This window comes from Melanotaenia boesemani, chromosome 14, assembly GCF_017639745.1.
Source record: "Melanotaenia boesemani isolate fMelBoe1 chromosome 14, fMelBoe1.pri, whole genome shotgun sequence".
In the NCBI taxonomy this organism is placed as follows: Eukaryota; Metazoa; Chordata; class Actinopteri; order Atheriniformes; family Melanotaeniidae; genus Melanotaenia; species Melanotaenia boesemani.
The window spans coordinates 10,668,586-10,687,013 of record NC_055695.1 but is presented as its reverse complement, the minus strand read 5'-3'; the positions used below and the strand labels follow the sequence as shown (position 1 = coordinate 10,687,013).

The 18,428-nt window shown below is 40.9% G+C and overlaps 1 protein-coding gene across 9 annotated transcripts in view; it reads right to left on the bottom strand.

Moving 5' to 3' along the window:
- The window catches only part of sgip1a (SH3GL interacting endocytic adaptor 1a), a 75,461-nt gene that overhangs the window by 49,500 nt on the left and 7,533 nt on the right, over positions 1-18,428 (bottom strand). For 7 of the 9 annotated variants that reach the window (XM_042005567.1, XM_042005572.1, XM_042005574.1 and 4 more), the window contains exons 2-3: positions 11,923-12,050; positions 6,317-6,361 (exon numbers count right to left, since the gene is read on the bottom strand). In XM_042005567.1, coding sequence (XP_041861501.1) covers positions 6,317-6,361; positions 11,923-11,965 — 88 coding nt within the window. In that variant the 5' untranslated portion in view covers positions 11,966-12,050. Of the gene's footprint in view, positions 1-6,316; positions 6,362-7,088; positions 7,156-11,922; positions 12,051-18,428 lie in introns of those variants that run through there. The other 2 variants (XM_042005573.1, XM_042005571.1) reach the window with 2 other exon arrangements.

The following is an 18,428-nucleotide window of genomic DNA, read 5'->3' as shown; positions in this document are numbered from 1 at the left end:
TTGAACAAGCCTCCCACTGAACACACTCTGTTGTTTCGTCACGGCGTTGTGTAGAGGGTGTGAAGGATCTTCCATTATCTTCGTCAGCTTGTACAGAGTTCTTTTTTTGATGATCAACTCCAGCGGCTCCAGAGTTACTCCAAGCACAGAACCGGCTTTCTTGATCAGTTTGTTAATTCTTTTCAAGTCTCTGGTTCTGATGCCGCTGCCCCAGCAGATTGCTGCAAAGCTGATTGCACTTTCAACAACAGACCTGTAGAACATTTGCAACATTTTGGTGCAGACGTTAAAAGATCTCAGCTTCCTTAAGAAGTAGAGTCTGCTCTGACCTTTCTTGTAAATGTACTCAGTGTTGCTTTTCCACTCAAGTCTGTTGTCCAGCTGAACTCCAAGGTACTTGTATTCCTCCACCACCTCCACCTCCTCTCCCATGATGGAAACACTTCTATGTGTGTTCTTGTTCCTCCTGAAGTCAACAATCATCTCCTTTGTTTTCTTGGTATTCAAGATGAGATGATTGTCACCGCACCATTTCACAAACTGACCGACCAGTTCTCTGTACTCTGCTTCTTGTCCATCACTGATACACCCAACAACTGCTGAGTCATCAGAGTATTTCTGCAGATGACAGAACTCAGAGTTGTACTGGAAGTCTGAGGTTTACAGTGTGAATAGAAATGGTGAAAGTACAGTCCCTTGTGGTGTTCCAGTGCAGCTGACCACCATTTCAGACACACAACCTTTCAGTCTCACAAACTGTGGTCTGTTTGTGAGGTAGTCGTAAATCCAGGTGGTTGTGGAGGGATCCACCTGGAATTTCTGCAGCTTCTCACACAGCAGAGCAGGCTGAATCGTATTAAAAGCACTTGAGAAATCAAAGAACATGACCCTCAAAGTGCTGCCTGACTGGTCCAGATGAGAGTGGGCTCTCTGAAGCAGGTATATGATGGCATCTTCAACCCCAAGCCCATTACGGTATGCAAACTGTAGTGGGTCCTGAAAGGTGTTCACCTGCTTGCTGAGGTGAGCCAGTAAGAGTCTCTCCAGGACTTTCATGACGTGAGATGTCAGGGCGACTGGTCTGTAGTCTTTTGGTTCAGCTGGTTGTGGTTTTTTAGGCACTGGAACAAGGCAGGATGTTTTCCACAGCACCGGGATTCTTTTCTGGCTCAGGCTGGTGTTGAACAGGTGCTGGAGAATCGGACATAGCTGTTTTGAGCAGGTCTTGAGAACTCTGGGACTGACACCATCTGGACCTGCAGCCTTGTTCTGGTTCAGTTTCACCAGTTGTTGCATGACTTGGTTACAGGAGACAGACAGAGTGGAGGTGGAGGCAGAGGAGGTTTCAGGAAGTCCTGATGTGGAGGGAGATGAGGTTGTGTCCAGGTCCTTGACTGAGCTGCAGGGTGACAGAGTGGAGGTGTGACAGGAAAGCTGTGGGCTCATGGAGGGTGTGTGGCTAGTTGGGGTTGAAGCAGGAGGTGAGCTAAACCTATTGAAGAACATGTTCAGTTCATTCGCTCTGTCCAGACCTCCATCAGTCTGATCCTCCTTTATCCCGAAGCCAGTGATCTTCTTCATTCCTGACCACACATCCCTCACATTGTTTTTCTGAAGCTTACTTTCCAATTTCTTCCTGTAGTCCTCCTTGCACTTCTTCATTTGTGTTTTAAGTTGTTTTTGTGTGGACTTCAATAACTCCCTGTCTCCATCCCTAAAAGCTTTCTTTTTGATGTTCAGCAGCTTTTTCAGGTCACTGGTGATCCAGGGTTTGTTATTGGGGAAGCACCTCACTGTTCTTGTTGGAACGGTGCTGTCCACACAGAAGTTAATATAATCTGTCACACACTCAGTCAAGGCATTGATGTCATCTCCATGAGGTTCACATAGGACGTTCCAGTCTGTAGCCTCGAAGCATCCTCTCAGAGCATCTTCAGCTTCATTAGACCAGGTTCTAATAGCCTTTCTAATGACTGGTTGTTGCTGAACGATGGGCTTGTAGGAGGAGGAGAGAAGAACTAGGTTATGGTCTGATCTTCCTAAAGGTGGCAGGGCAAAGGAGCTGTATGCATTTTTAATATTTGCATAAAATAAGTCCAACGTTTTGTTTTCTCTGGTGGAGCAGCTGACAAACTGTTGGAAAGTTGGTAGAGTTGCAGAGAGGGAGATGTTGTTAAAATCTCCAGAGATCGCCACAAATGCGTTTGGATGTTGTGTTTGAAGCCTGGCCACTACAGAGTTAATGACATCACAGGCTGCGTCTGGAGCGGTACCAGGTAATATATATACCGCTACCAGAATAACGCATGTGAACTCTCTGGGTAAATAATACGGGCGGAGACTCACAGCTAGCAGTTCAATGTCTCTATTGCAGATTTTCTCTTTAACAGTGACATGTTCAGGATGACACCAGCGCTGGTTTACCAGCACCGCAATTCCACCTCCCTTCAGCTTCCCGCTGAGTTGTTTATTGCGGTCTGCACGGACCGTCCTGAAGCCGTGTACAGACGCATTACAGTCTGGGATGTGTTCATGCAGCCATGTCTCAGTGAAGCACATAATACTGCACTCTCTGTATTCTTTAAGAGACCTGGTTAGCACCTGAAGTTCATCAATTTTGTTAACTAGCGATCTCACGTTTCCCATAACAACCGTTGGAAGAAACGGTTTGAATCGCCACCGTTTTTCTCTCTGCCTCGCTCCTGCCCTGCATCCTCTTCTCTTTCTTTTCAACTCCGTTGGGATTTGAAGTGTTGTTTCACTGATAATCTTGAGTTTGGAGAGTTTTATCAGTTGATCCCGATGGTAAACAAGTCTCGTTGCCATGGAGACTCACAATAACAAGTCTTGCAAAAAGAAAAAATATTCAGAAAAATCTCCCGTATAGCACAGCCTCTGACCAGCGCGAAAAAAATCTACCCGAACAGACACAGATTGACAGCTGATATCTTAAAAAAGACGGCTATATTGCAAAAAAATCATAAGTTAAAAACAGAGCTACTACAATTGCTGCTGCCACCTAGCGGCGCATTCTAGAACCTTACATGCAAGCTGGGAAAAAGTCACTATCAGTACAAAGTTTTCTAATTTAACATATGCAGAACAAGAATATTTCCAAAAAGATTACTAGTGATCGTCTGAAGATAAAATGTAACTTTAAGTGAACATGGAGTGAGACTGATTTCAGGTGCAATCAGTCTAACAGTTTTCAATGTGCTCGTCAAACACAAAACACACACACACACAAAACAGGGAGATTTATAGCAGGCTATGATAGAGATCAGATTAAACTGGTGAAAACTACAAAGGAACATAGTGTCGGTTAAGATACAAAATTAATTTAATAGTTTGGTTTCGGACGTTTTGTAAAAATGCATAAAAGTATAATGAACTTATGTACAGCATCTCCTCTGCAATCCTTTTTAAATAACATTAATGCCAGCAGGCAGACGTCACAGCAGCATCCTATGCTAATTCCTGCACTGCTAGCCAAACAGACATAAATAACAACAGGAAGTAGCAATGCTAAAATAAGACCTCAGCCATGTAGAAATGGTTGAGTTTTAGAAAGTTCTAACATGCAAAAGTAGATCAAGATTTTCCAGAACAGCTGAACATCACCTAAAAAGCAGCTAGGCACTCACTGTCCAGTGTTTCTCCATATTACAAGACACAATAAGTGTTAGCATGTTGTTTTAACATGGTGCTCATGTTGCTAAAAGCTAAAGTTACTGAGACAATGAGAACAATCAATCATTTCCAGTTACAAATGTTTTGCAGAGGCCACTTTATTTTGTCGTTATTGCAAAGGTGCTCAACATGATCCTTGTTTTCTATTTTGTCCTTCACATTGTGTCTTGAGGAAATGGGTTGGACATCAATGCAATGACCACAAACTACAGGCTGAATGCCTCTTTCAATTACAATTAAGTAACCACCTCACATCATCTACCCTGTGTTAGTAGGAGACAGTCATGATAACCATGGCATTGAGCTTTAAAAAGCAGAGCTAACAAGGATTAGCATCCAATTTTAACACCTGACTGTAATCCTGCGCTCACACAGTTGATGCTAAGCCTGCACTTGCTATGCTAAAGGGGAGGAAGCAGTTAGCAGACACTCCCGTTTTTTTTTTTTTTTTTTGTCCCCCCCCTTTCAGCTGTTACCTAACAACCTGGCTCTTGACAAATGCAGTCACTGACAAGACAGCAAGCTTGCTGGAGAAGAGAAGTGCTAAATCAGCTCATTATTTTCCACTCTAAGAGACAAAAAAAGAAGAAGAAGAAAAAAAACAAAAAACTTCATGTTTTCAAATTAAATAACACAGTCATTAAACTATGAGCAAGTTTGCTTTGGTGATTTTGTGTTCAACACTGAGCAGAAAATGCTGTCACATGCTAAATGCTAAATATGGCTGTGTCCTGCAAGATTAGAAAAATTCAAAACAATTCCAACTTTGTATGTTTTTTAACCTTGCAGACAAAAACATCATTTGAATAACTAAATACAAAAGGAAAACAATGGGTTAGAAACCTTTTTAAAATATTACCTACCAGATTTTGTGTGACTGTTACATAAATTCAACAAGCTTATTACACTTTAATGTTGTGTATGTGTGTGTATATGTGTGTTGAATAAACACATCTCAAAAAAGAGAGTGACCTTATTGTAATTGCAAAAATCAGAACTGTCCAATTTTAAACTGCATATTGGCAAGGTACAATCAGATGATGGTGATAACTGTTGTCATTACAACCTGCTCAAATACAGTCTTTGCAATACAGGCCTGAAATAAAATGACCAAACAATTAAGAGAAGACAGTGTTGTAGCCTCAGCCAGAAGACTAACTTCCCTCTGGAGGTAAGTAACGGACACTGGGGTGGACGTGATAAATAACCCAAGTTTCATTGACACAAGAATATGGATTTGATCAAGAACTTTCTGACAGTTGAGATCAACGATTTACAAGGGCATTTGGTTAAATGATTGTGCCAAATTATCTCATACATAATATTTGATGCCACTTATGTTAGTTAAAAAAAAATCTCAAGCAAGGACCCTAAATATGCAAATTGGAAGAAGTAAATTGGAAATGTGAGATAACTAATTTAAACATGGCTACAAAACACTGAACCACTGCAATCTCACTGAAATTCTCAATAAGAAACCAACTACACAGACAACACCCCACTACATGCTAATACGATGATTCCTTTTCAGAAGATTTACAGCAATGGGTTTTTTGTACCCCCCCCCCCCCAAAAAAAAACATGAATGAACATCATCTAGCTCTTAAGAACGATTTTTAAGCAAATGGTCAACAGTGATAATTTTTCTCCTATGCTGTGCTTAGTATGATTAATATTTGTCTTCATATGCAGCCTTAAAATGTTGCCAGTTAAATCTTACATAACTAAAGGTTTATTAAACGTATCTGAGTATCTTTAATTTGGTCTGTTGAGATGAATAACATCTAGTCAGTAAATGTTTTGATATGAAAGACAGAAAATACAAGATGCTTGGAACAGATGGATTGAGGGTTTCATGTGCCAGATGCAGAGCCATGGGGATTCATTCCTATATCACTGGCATGCCTCTGATGATGTCAACAATTAAAGGGACATGATATTAATACAATGGCAAATTCTCTTCTTCATAACTATGCTTAATCCAACAGAGATGGAAAATTATAAGAATTTGTTGCTGTGAATGAACAAATGCATGACCCAAAACAGACCCGCAATCCTCTTCAGAACATTGGGCCCAACGTCCCTGTAGTGTGAGCACATAGTCACACAGCACAGCGAGGGTGAGTGTGTGTTTCAATGCGCATCATACAAAGAGAATTTATACGAGTGAGCCAGCTGGGCACATAAGCTCTCCTGCACAATAAATCCAAATAATCCTTTACGATGGGAAGCGGAAAAAGGGGGGGACTCAGACATATGTACACATGCACGCATACACACACACTCGCAGAGGTACACGCTTCAATTAGCCTCGCCATTGTGCCTCAGCGGTAGACATTTAGTGGCTGGGCTCTTTCCTTAAGAATAACATGCAAGTCACTGAAATGCAAGTACTTAAAATAGCAGGATGGCTTGTGACATTTGAACCTCACAAACACACACAAATGCGAACAGTTGCCAGAAGATGAGACACTATAGGACAAGGACACAGAGGATTACCCTGAATTACGAAACAAAACGGGGACAACATAAGAAAAAGTAAATAAAAAAATAATATATATATATATATATATATATATATATATATATATATATATAAATAAATATATATATAAATATGTCTTACCTTCCATCATGGTTGCAGATTTGCATTCCTCTATCTCCAAAGAGCCTGAAACGAAAGCAGGAGGTGCAGGAAGGGGGAGAAGAGAAGAAGCCCCCAGTTACAGATATACAGTAGAACTGATGGGCAGCAGAGCAGCTGTACGGTTGTGGCTAACGCCCTGGCTAACTGTGAGCCTCCAACACCCCCAGACGCTGCCCTTCAACTAGCCCAGAAGGAAGAGAAGGAGAAACAGAGAGGAGGGGTAGGGGCCAGGCTAGCTGTCGATCAGAGCTCAGGCTTAAGCCATGGATGCTGCTACTGCTACTGCTGCTGCTGCTGCTACTGCGGCTCTAACCTACACACAGCCGAGGATGCTGAGAGGTGGGGGAAAAGCCAACTGAAGGGGGAAAAAAAATAAAAGAGGCTGGGTAGGGAGAGGGAAGGGAGGCGGAGAAACAGAGAGGGAGGTAGGATTGTGTGCGCATGTGTGTATGTGGGTGTGTGTTTGCAAGGGGGGTGGCAGTGCTGAGAAGGAATGGAAGCAGTGTGCTGAGGTCACAGATGACCTCAGCCAATCCCTGAAGCTCTTTGTGGAGTCACATGGCTTACAGCTTGAATCTCCTGACACTATGGCCCAAAGGACGCTACACTGGTAAGCTCTACTGCTCAACAAATAACTGTGAGCATACACTAAAACCACATATAATTTTTACACATGCAAAGAACCAACAGACATGTAAAAAGTAAATACACAAATGTGGTAAACAGACATGCATCCCCCTCCTCACCTTACCTTATGTCAGAGCAGAGTCTGCCAAGTGGTGAATGTAATTAATAATTTGGTCACAGAGAGAATCATGAGCGAGTGTAATTCAAGTGAAATTCCATGTTGAAAACACACTTGCACAATATGAAATATCTGCCCTGTCCTTTACAGCAACTATTTCTGTAGTAGCTGCTTGTGTGTGCCTTCCTCTGTGTCCCGCCCTCCCTGAAATATCGTTGAGGTTTCACACCATCCTCTCTTTCTCTCCACCCCCCTTTCCCTCCCACCTCACCCTCTTTCTGACAGTCTGTTTCACTCAGCAGCCTTTTTATTTTAGCCTGTGTGCTTACCAACTGCACTGGGGCCGGGATCGATCAGCATGACGTCAAGGCAACGCAGGCTACAGCTGAAACCAGCAAGAAGGAAGACAGACCAGCCTCCGGAAAGAGGCGCATGTGTGTATGTGTGTGTTTATGTAGGTGTAGATTCATTTTCAATGGAAGGATAGAAAGAGAGACCCCATCAAAAAAAAAAAAAAAAAAAAAAAAAAAAAAAAAGAATAGAGTATTTATATATAAGCAAACAAGAGCAACATGCAAAACACTGAATGTATGTGTATATGTATGATATGCTCTCTTTCTCTCTTTTTAAATAAGCTTTGAAGTAATTTTTTATCCATGTTACATTAAAGGGGCAAAAGAAAAATCGTTTCACGGCAGGGTTTGCTGTTGTGCACTGCCTTTAGACCAAAACAAAGTGTCATGAACCACACCTCCCTCTACCTCTTCTTCCTGCCCCCAACTCACCTCGTCTTTGCACAAATGTGGAAACACACTGAGCAAAATAATATCACCGTTTTGTGGAAAATGTCAAAGCTTAACTTAAAATGTTTATGTTGTTACTTACTGTCCAAGAGAAGAGTTAGCTCCGAGTCTAATTGTAGTCTTTTGCAGTGCTTTCCACTTTAGAAATACCAGGCCAATGTTAATCTGGGTTATGGTCGTTTCTTTATCCAGCAAATTCTTCACCAACAAGTAGTTTTCCTTAGAGGTAATGTCGGATCCTGGTAGTCTGCAGGTGAATGTTTTGTTCTGCTCTCCACCATCTCACTTTTAAAATACACGCTGCCATTGCTCGCAAGCTGTGGCCTTTTAATGGGAGGAAGGGCTGAAGGCTCTAAGAGACAAGGCGGCAATTCACATGAATGCATGGCCGGACCGGCTGGTAAACACGGGGCTGGAGATCAACGCAGAGATGGTGTGTGACGTCATGCTATACTCTAGAGCCTAGATTCTCAAACTGTGGTACGCCCGCTTGAACTACGTGGAGGAAAGTCATAAATATTTGGGATTACAGCTACTCTCTGTCAACATTTTTTACGTGCAGAACACTCAGTGCAATGTTGAAAAAGATGGAGCTGTTCGAAATCAAAGTCATGGCAGGTGATGTTTCAGCATACCCTGCTTTGGAGAGTTTTCTGTCTGATAACGACCTGCAACTTGATGACGGGGTCAGGGACAACATCGCTGCGCACCTCACCTTCCGCAGACAATATTTCCCAATGACGTCCTAAGTGAACAACTAGATGAGAAACCCATTCAGCATTGAAACTTCAGAAATCTCCAAGGATTTTACTGTTTGCAAGCAGGAGAGCTTAATAGAACTGTCTTGTGATGAAACGTTGAGGACTGGTTTCAAAAAACAGTCACTGTTGGACTTTTGGATACAGCAACACAAGGAATACTCTGCGCTTTCGGATAAGGCTGTGCGCTTTCTCCTTCTATCTGCAACAACATATCTGTGCGAGAAAGGCTTCTCTTCACTTGCCGTCATTAAGACAAAATACAGTAGCAGGGTGGATGCTGAGCCAGACCTGAGACTGAAGTTGGCCACAATCAAGCCAGACGTCACAGGGCTGTGTGTGCAGAGACAGGCGCGCCCCTCTCGTTAGACATATGTAAGTAGATAATAGTCATTAATACACTGGCCAGTTCTTAATAATTGTGAGTGGTTCACTGATCCCCCTTTTCATGCTATGTTGCAACAGGTTATATTTCTAAGTAGCAGAGTGTTAACAGTAAGGATATGTTGGTCAAAGCGGGACAGAAAGACTGTATTGAGCCTAATGTTTAAACAGGTGTGTGTTTATTGTCCCATATGTGAAGACGCTGACAGTGATGACAAAAAAGATGTTCACGTGTTGTTCATACCAACATAATACACTGACTTTTCTAATGGGAATATTCATTCTTGTTATAGATTTGTGATTTTATGTTGTAAGATTATTTTATGTTTCATAACTTCATTGCTAAAAGAAACTTTGGAATTTGGTTTATTTGTGACCTTGATTAGAAGAGTATTTTTTGAAGAAACACTTCTGCTTCTGTCAGCCTACTGTGTGCGTGTGTGTGAATGAAAAAGCACAGCTGCTATTATTAATATTCTGGCTTGCTGTGTGTATGGGAGGAGAAGAGATGATTTAAGTGCTTGTTATAATGCTACTGTTTTGTAGAGTGTGGCTGTGGCTGGCAGCAACTTTCAATAAATAATCCTCACATTAGGAGTTAACGTGTCTCTTTTGTGAACTGTCCATAACTAATAACGATGTATGTTATAGTTTTATATGTTTGCTACTGTATGTTCAGGTTGGTCATGATGGTACTTGGAGAGCTCGATATTTAGGTGGTACATACTATAAAAAGTTTGAGAACCACTGCTCTAGATGAAGGTACACCTCTAGTTCCTCACATAGCAATTTTTTATCTAGAAATGATGAATTTGCACTTATTGCCCCTTTGATGACATGTTATATTCATTCACAGATGATTCTGCATACAAGGATGTCCTATGAGCATTCCCACAGTCCATACACATCCACAAATTTCCTCCAAAAAGACATAAAAATATCAGTTTTTCCCAACAAGTAATCTATTTTTAATGCTCCAAAAAGAGCAAGATGTGCACCTAAATCCACTCGAGTCATGCTGAAGCCCGTGTGAAACCAACCCCCCCTTCCTCATATCTTTCTTCTTCATACATAATTTATTCCCCTTTTTGTTTCCCCCTTACTCTCTTGTTTTTACCATTTAATTTTTTTCAGACTCCCTCCATGTTGTTCATCGTTTAACTTGCCTCCTTCCTCCCCTCACCTCTTCATTTCTTTTCTCAACTCTTCAGCATCAACAAAAGCCCCCAAAAGAGCAATCCTGCCCCAGGTTAACTACCATCTGCCTCCTCTTCTCTACCCTATCTCCAGTTTTTCAATTTACCATATTGTTTTTCTCTCTGTCTCCCATTTTCTCCTTGATTCCTCTACAAACCTCAGCCCTTCTCACTTCACTTTGCTGGGAGACAAAAATTACATCTTCTCCTGCTCTGCCATCTAGTGTTCACTATGAATCCTGTGTTATTCAGACGGTACCAAGGCTCTGAGGGGAAACAATTACTGTGGATGTTTGTTCATTTTACTTTAATCCTGCAAATGTCCTCTATGAGTCTGGGTTAGGCTGATATAGTTTTTGGAGGTTGCATGTAGTGGTTGTATAAAGGAGAAACCAGGAGAAAATACTTTTTACTGTCACCTCGATCATGAACAGTTGAGTCAATGCTAATTTACATTTTTATATCCCACATTAAAACCATGCAGTCATGCTTATTCAGTAATGAATTATGTCCTTTTTTAAATTTGCAATGTTCAGTTTAAAAAAAAAACAAAAAAAAACTACTGCTTTTACTTTAACTGTTAGAAAATACCCCCCCCCCCCCCGCCCAATAAACAGGGTTAAACAGCCTAAATTATGTAGCAAGACATTTAGTACAAGTGTTATTACTAGTGTTAGAAGTAGAATAATAATAATAAACATTTCAGGAACAATAGGGCCCCGCCATACTTCGTATGGCTCGGACCCTAATTAGTAGAAGTAGAGCGAAGAGGAAAGCAGTGAACAAATATAAATTTACACAAAAAAATAAATAACATATCTTAAGAACATCATTAGCCTCACAGCATAATTGTTTAAGTCTTATTTTAAGGTTTTATAAACAATGATGCACAGTGAATCAGCAGTTTTGCAAGAAAAGAATTAGGCAGATAATCATAATTTGGTCAAAATATGACTTAGGCAATGATACCAATAAGGTTAATGACAGACATTCCTTTCTATGTTAGAGCTTGTTTAAAAAAATATTCCTAAGAAAACTCCAGTTCTGTGAACAAGAAAGAACAATGTTAAAAACACAAGATAAAAAAAAAAATATATATCTTGTGCTTTATATATTATAAAATAGTCCAATATAAACTATGTTTTTTATGTTGCCTTTGTGTATGTCAGTGTATCATCTGATGCACCTGATGTGACAGCATTAGCACCAATTGTACTGAAAGCAGATGATTAAAAAATCAACATAAAATCTCTCATGTCACATATGAGAAACTGACTTTTGTCACCAAAATATAAAAATAAACATTTATAAAGAACATATAATATCCAGTTATGTAAATCACACTGAAGGTAGGTTTGCAGATAGACATTCTGGAATGACCACAAATTTAACTGTGAACATGCAACTGCACTGTACATACAAACATCCACATATTATCACAAGAACATTTCTGAAAGGTCAGCTAAGAAAGTGAGAGAAAATATCTCCCCACAGTATACATAGCTCCAAGCACACAAAGCTAAAACCCTTAACAACAGGGCTGAGTTACCCAAGGAAATGAGCTGAGAATATAAATTGCAAAAACCTGAAAAAGGAGGGTGACCTAAATCCTTTCCTTTCATTAATGTGACAATCCACATTCTCATTGCTGACGAGGTGCTGTGCTGCTGAAAAACAAAAGGCTTAGTTTTCTCTGTACCTGCAATGATACGAAACCAGCCAGTGCACAGCTCCTCAGCCATTAACAGCCTCCTCTGTGAACCACCTGCACCCGGTCAGACAGAGGGATGAGAGCGAAGAAGAATGAACGGGGAATAAAACAGCTTGCTGCAAAGAAAAAAAAAAAAAAAAGAGGATGGAAGACAAGATGAGGAGTTATCAAGGACTAAGGAGCGACTAACCCACTTAGCACAACAGGACAGAAATCTAAGCTGCAGTCTGTAACAGCAAATAAATTAAAAACTGCAAGTGCACTAGCAAAGGCATGTACAGAACCAGTGGAGAATAGTAATGTGGAACAGTAGGACATGAGTCTGGACTGCAAGCATTGAAGGTCAACACATCCTTTAATGCAGTACAAGGCTGTAAATGGTTTAATCCATCTTGGCACAAATTATTTGTTTTGTCAGGTTTTAATTATTTATTTAATAATTTAGTTTTGTTTGTATTTCAAACAGTTACAGGTTCCCAACAATATCAATTAGTACATAGGCCTGGATAATAAGAATTATTTCACCATTTAAGATTAACAAAGTGCTTTAAAAATGGGACCAAACATTTGAACATAAACTTGGTATTTAATGAGTTTTGAAGCAGAAGAAAATAAAGGCACAAAAACAGAGAAGGTAAAAAAATGTTCAAGGACAATCCAAACCTCAAGATATCCTATTTAGTAGTAGTTTGAAGCAAGCCAGACTGATGAGACATAGAGCTCCAAAGTTTCGTAGTGACCACCCTGTAAGCTCAGTTCCCTCTGGATTTATAAAGTGAAAAGAGGGACACATAAGAGTCTTTGATCTCAAGACTGAAAGCCTGACCACTACATACAAAAAGATAATCAACTTCTAAGTAAAACAAGGACATCTAAAAAAAATAAAAAATAAAAAAAAGCTGCTGCTAAGTAGAATCATGCAGTGGTAATTCCCTCATGTCAAACAGCTTATTAAAACAAAAGCTAACAGTGGTGGGTATACCACGAGATACAAATATCAAAAATGTCATGTGTTAGGTGCTGTCCTCAGCTGATGATATCATAATGTGAACAGTATGATGAAGAGGATGGTTTGAATACAAGTTGTCTTTAAAGCACAATTACAAGTGGATTCATGGTTCAGGCTCTTCTTTTGTTTTTTTTTTGTAGTTAATCACCTTCTTACAAAACAGCATATTCTGCAATAACTAATTAATCAATGAACAGTTGCACATGTCCATTCAAAGGTTAAAGAAGTTTAAATTATGTTCCCATGTCAAGGTTATAGTTCATTTTAGGTGCATTCTGACATCATACAAAAAGCCAAATATCCCCTACTTTTTATAAGTAGTGTATAATCGGGGTCAAGTACTGAAAACATTAAATTCTAATGCGTCTAATTCTGAAATCAACTCAGAATTTTTCTAAAACCCAGTAGACTGAGGAAAGAACTGCAGTAATATGGACCCCAATGCTGCAATCTGGACCAACTAAAGATGGGTTGTAGAGACAAATATAGACAAAAAAATAGAAATGTAATGTATGTTATCAGAGTTAGTTTGTTATATTTTATTATTGCAAGACTACACTATTTCATTGATAATAAAATAATGTAAAAACATAAATGAATTATACTGAAAAGTATTACTCAAGAAATTGTGGGAAAAAAATGTAATTGCTGCCATCTGCTGTTTACTCAAGCACAGTGCTTTGTTCTCCATCAAAAACCTCTCCAGCGTCTCCAGTTGTCCCACACAAACACAATTTTATTTTATACAACAAAAAGAGAGTTCCAGTTTGACAAGAAGAATAAAAACATCATGATGAGAGTTCTGCAGAGTCATGCTTTATCTATTTGCCGATGACGATAAAAGGTTTGAAGAAAAGAACTTGAAGTTTGACCCATTTGTCCATTACATTTTCCTCTGTTCATTCTCAGTCAGTTGATGCATTTCAGTCAGGCATGTGTCACTATGTTGACCTGGCAGCTGAGAAACATTTAGGGAGTTTATCCTTTGCAGGAGACGTTAAACTGACCTGATCTAGGTGAATCCCTTATTAACTGGCACACTCATATTCTCATTTTCTTTTGTGATTTCTCTAAAGTTGCACCCTTCTCATTTCAAAACTACAGTTTTGTTTAGATTAATTTATTTCTGTTTCCTCATTTCTTTGAAATAACGTTAGATAATCTGCAATGGAAGCCTACATTTTTACATATTTTGTGATTGTCTTAAAAGATAAATGGTGCACTGCCCGGCGGCTGCTGCCTCGGTCTGCATGATCCTGTTTGGACGGGTTGTACTAGAAAAAAATTCTTTGCACCTGTTGCAATGACAGTAAAGTTCATTCACAGATTTTGCAGGCTGGCACAACATGACAGCCATTTAATTTGTGTGCATCTAAAAATGAAATGAAAATTAAATAGACTAGTAACAACTCTATTATATAAAAATTAAGGTAGACATAGTCACAGAGGAAATTCTATTGGAACTGTGGAAACCTAAAACTAAAAGTTTATTACACATGTTCACCAAAAGTCACATAAATTATGATCAGGAACACTGACATTTAGGTATAAAAATGACCTTTCTGGAAAGGTTGTAGATCTGAAATGCTATTTTTTAACTATTAATCTTTAACATCTGAACCATGGATATGCTGCCAAGTCACTAAAGGGCCAGCACAGACACAAACAACCATGCTTGATGAATTGATTCCAACAGTCAAAGGTTTTTGGACTGTAGGAGGAAGCTGGAGTTCCTGGAGGAAACCCACACAATAAAAACCTGGAACTGTACAGACACACAAGAGACTAAACTTATTACAATTAATCATGGAATCTTGGCATTTTGCGATAGCTGTGACCATCCCTGCAAGATAATCATAACTGTCTTCAAATACCTGCATGAAACATCTGAATAAAAAGCTTAAATACACAGATTTAACTGTGATACACAGTTTCATGGAGTTGACTGACTGACAGATTGAACTGACGATCTTCACATTGACGATTCTTTACTTTGTGTTGAGCATAATGGATTTAGAACCAACAGGACAAAATACACATGCACTTGACTTTACAGAGAAGATAACCTCAGCTATAGAAAGATAAGCAAGAATATACAAAAGGGGTATTTTTGGATTTGAAAAAAGCAACACTGTAGACCATGAACTATTATTGAGAATATTAAAAAAATATGGAATTAGAGGGACAGCAGAGAACTGGATTAGTAGTTATTTACAGAACAGAAAACAATATGTATAACTAAAGGAAGTAAAGTCTGAAACACAGAAGGTTACCTGTGGGACATCCAGGGGACAGTGCTGGGCCCTTTTATGTTAATTTTGTATATAAATAATATAAACGAAACATGTAAAAACATTAAGCCCATATTATTTGCAGACAATACAAATGTATTTTGTAGTGGGGAAAATCTGCAACTGTTCCCGGATACAGTGGAACGGGAACTTTGAATATTGAAGATATGGTTCGATGATAATAAATTAACATTGAATTTAAATAAATCAAAATATATAATCTTTGGAAATCGTCACATCAATTCAAACAAGGAACTAAAAATAACCAAATTAGCTATAGAAAGATTAACAGCTATTAAGTTTCTTGGAGTAATAATTGATGATAAATTAAATTGGAAACCACATACACTTAGCATCAAGTCAACGGAATCTAAAATCCATCCATCCATCCATCCATTTTCTGCCGCTTAACCAGGGTCGGGTTGCGGGCCGCTGCCTAAACAGGGAAACCCAGACTTCCCTTTCCCTGGACCAGCTTGTCCAGAGGGATTCCCGGGGCCACGTCCCAGTGGGATGTGCCCAGCACACCTCACCAGGGATGCGTCAAGGAGGCATCCTGACCAAATGCCCGAGCCATCTGGCTCCCTTCCTGGATCACTGAGCTTCTCACTCTATATCTAAGGGAGAGCCCAGCGACCCTGTGGAGAAAACTCATTGTAGGCTGCTTGCATTTGCAATCCGTTCTTTCAGTCATTACCCACAGCTCGTGACCATAGGTGAGGGTGAGGTGAACATAGATCGACTGGTTAATAGAGAGTTTTGCGTTTTGGCTCCTTCTTCACCACGACAGACCAATGCAGAGTCCGCATCATGGCAGACGCCGCACCGATCTGCCTGTCGATCTCCCGCTCCATCCTTCCCTCACTCGTGAACGAGACCCTGAGATACTTGAACTCCTCCACTTGGTGCAGGACTTCATTCCTGACCCGAAGAAAGACCTCCACCCTTTTCTGGGTGGGGACCATGTTCTCGGATTTGGAGGTGCTGATTCTCATCCCAGTAGCTTCACACTCGGCTATGAATTATTCCAGTGAGAGCTGAAGATCACGGCCTGATGAAGCCAACAAAATCACATCATCCGCAAAGAGCAGAAACCCAATCCTGAGGCCACCAAAATGGATCCACTCAACGCCTCGGCTGTGCCTAGAAATTCTATCCATAAAATTTATTAATAGAATCTGTTACAAAGGGCAACCTTGGCGGATTCCAACTCTCACTGGAAACAAATCAGATTTACTGCCGGCAATGCGGACCAAGCTCTGGCACTGGTCATACAGGGACCGGACAACTCGTACAAGGGGGTCCGGCACCACGTACTCCCAAAGCATGCTCCAGAGTAGCCCCTGGGGGACAAGGCACATGCAGAACGGTTGAGCAAACTCCCATGCCCCCTCCAAGACCCTGAAGAGGGTGTAGAGCTGGTCCATGACCGGGACAAAAACCACATTGCTCCTGCTCAATTGGAGGTTTGAGACTAGCTGACGGACCCTCCTCTCCAAAACCCCTGAACAGACCTTACCGAGGAGGCTGCGGAGTGTGATACCCCTGTAGTTGGGGCATACTCTCCGGTCCCCCTTTTTGAAGAGGGGGACCACCACCCCAGTCTCATCCATCTCTGGGGCCCTGCCTTTTTAACCACCTCAGCGAACTCAACCCTAGAGATAGGAGAGCCCATGCCAGGGTCCCCCGAGGGTCCCTTATCAGAAGACATGTTGGTGGGATTGAGGAGGTCTTCAAAGTATTCCCTCCACACACCCACAACGTCCCGAGGCGTTTCCAGCAGACCCTCACAACGTGCTTGTTTCTGCCAGGCCTGACCGGCATCTTCCCCCACCATCTAAGCCAACTCACCACCAGATGGTGATCAGTTGACAGTTCCGCCTTTCTCTTTACCCGAGTGTCCAAGACATGCAGCCACAATCTGATGATACGACTGTAGGGATGTAGATGTTATGGAACCCTCAAAACAGGAAAACAATCAGCAGTCTCGAAGGGTAAAGCATTTCACATACATGGAAAGAATCTCCACAGTCAGTTCTTAGAGCTCTGAGTTTTCAACCTGCATCACATCTCTGTCACCCCCCTTGTCACACCAACACACAGCACTTAAATAATTATTGGTTAAACCACCCTACAAAAAGATGGTGTCCCTCACATTTCTAAATACAAATAAACTACTATTTACAACATAACTTCCCTGAAATTATTTACAAACTACATACATTGTGACAAACTAAACTTAACACATAACAAAAAGCAAAAGTAACTTTCACAGAAAACAAATTAATCAAAACCCCCATTCACTCCCATCCCTCTCTACTCTGACTCCTTGGTTCTGCCCAATCAGGTGATTATTGGACAATTTCTGGCAGCAGTTCTTAGGCTGCCCTCATGTGTGCACTCCATGAAGTCACGCCCATGTGATGTTAGTGACTTTTCCCAAAATAAATCACAACTACAACTTAAACAAAAAACAATGTCACAATATATGGAACACATTCACCTTAAGTGAGGGGGCTGTCACGCCACACCCTCACAACGACTAAGGCAAACAAAACCGAGATTACCAATTACCACTAAAACTAAACACCTAAACAGTCAGGTTTAACCCTGCATCCGTAACAACAAACAACAGTCAGGACCGGACCCTCCACCTGAAGGCAGAGGAAGGCTACCCTCTCGTCCACCAGTGTAAACCCCAACGGACATGCACCAAGTCTGGGGACAATGAGGATTCCCATACCTGCTGAGAGCTTCTCACTGGGAGCAACTCCAAAATGGAAGAGGGTCCATGTCACTTTTTTGGGGTAACCCCAACCAGGACCCATGGGCAAAGGCCCAGCCCCCAGGCACCTGCCTCCGTGCCTCACCTCCAGGCCTGGCTCCAGAGGGTGGCCCTGGTGACCCATGCCCGGGCAAGGGAAACCCGATTTGACTCATTGTAGGTGTCTATTGAGCCGCCCTAGAGGGGGAGGGACTAGACAACTAGACTAGACTGTTTGCCAGGGGTGACCTTAACAGGGACATAAAGCCCCCCGAAAGCATAGCTCCTAGGATCATCAGGATGTGCAAATTCTTCCACGATGTTAAGGTGGCAGCTCAGGAAAGAGAGAAATTTATAACATTCGCAATATTACTTAGAACCAAAAATCTTATCAATTCAATTTTGTTACATACTTTGTACTGCCTAACTT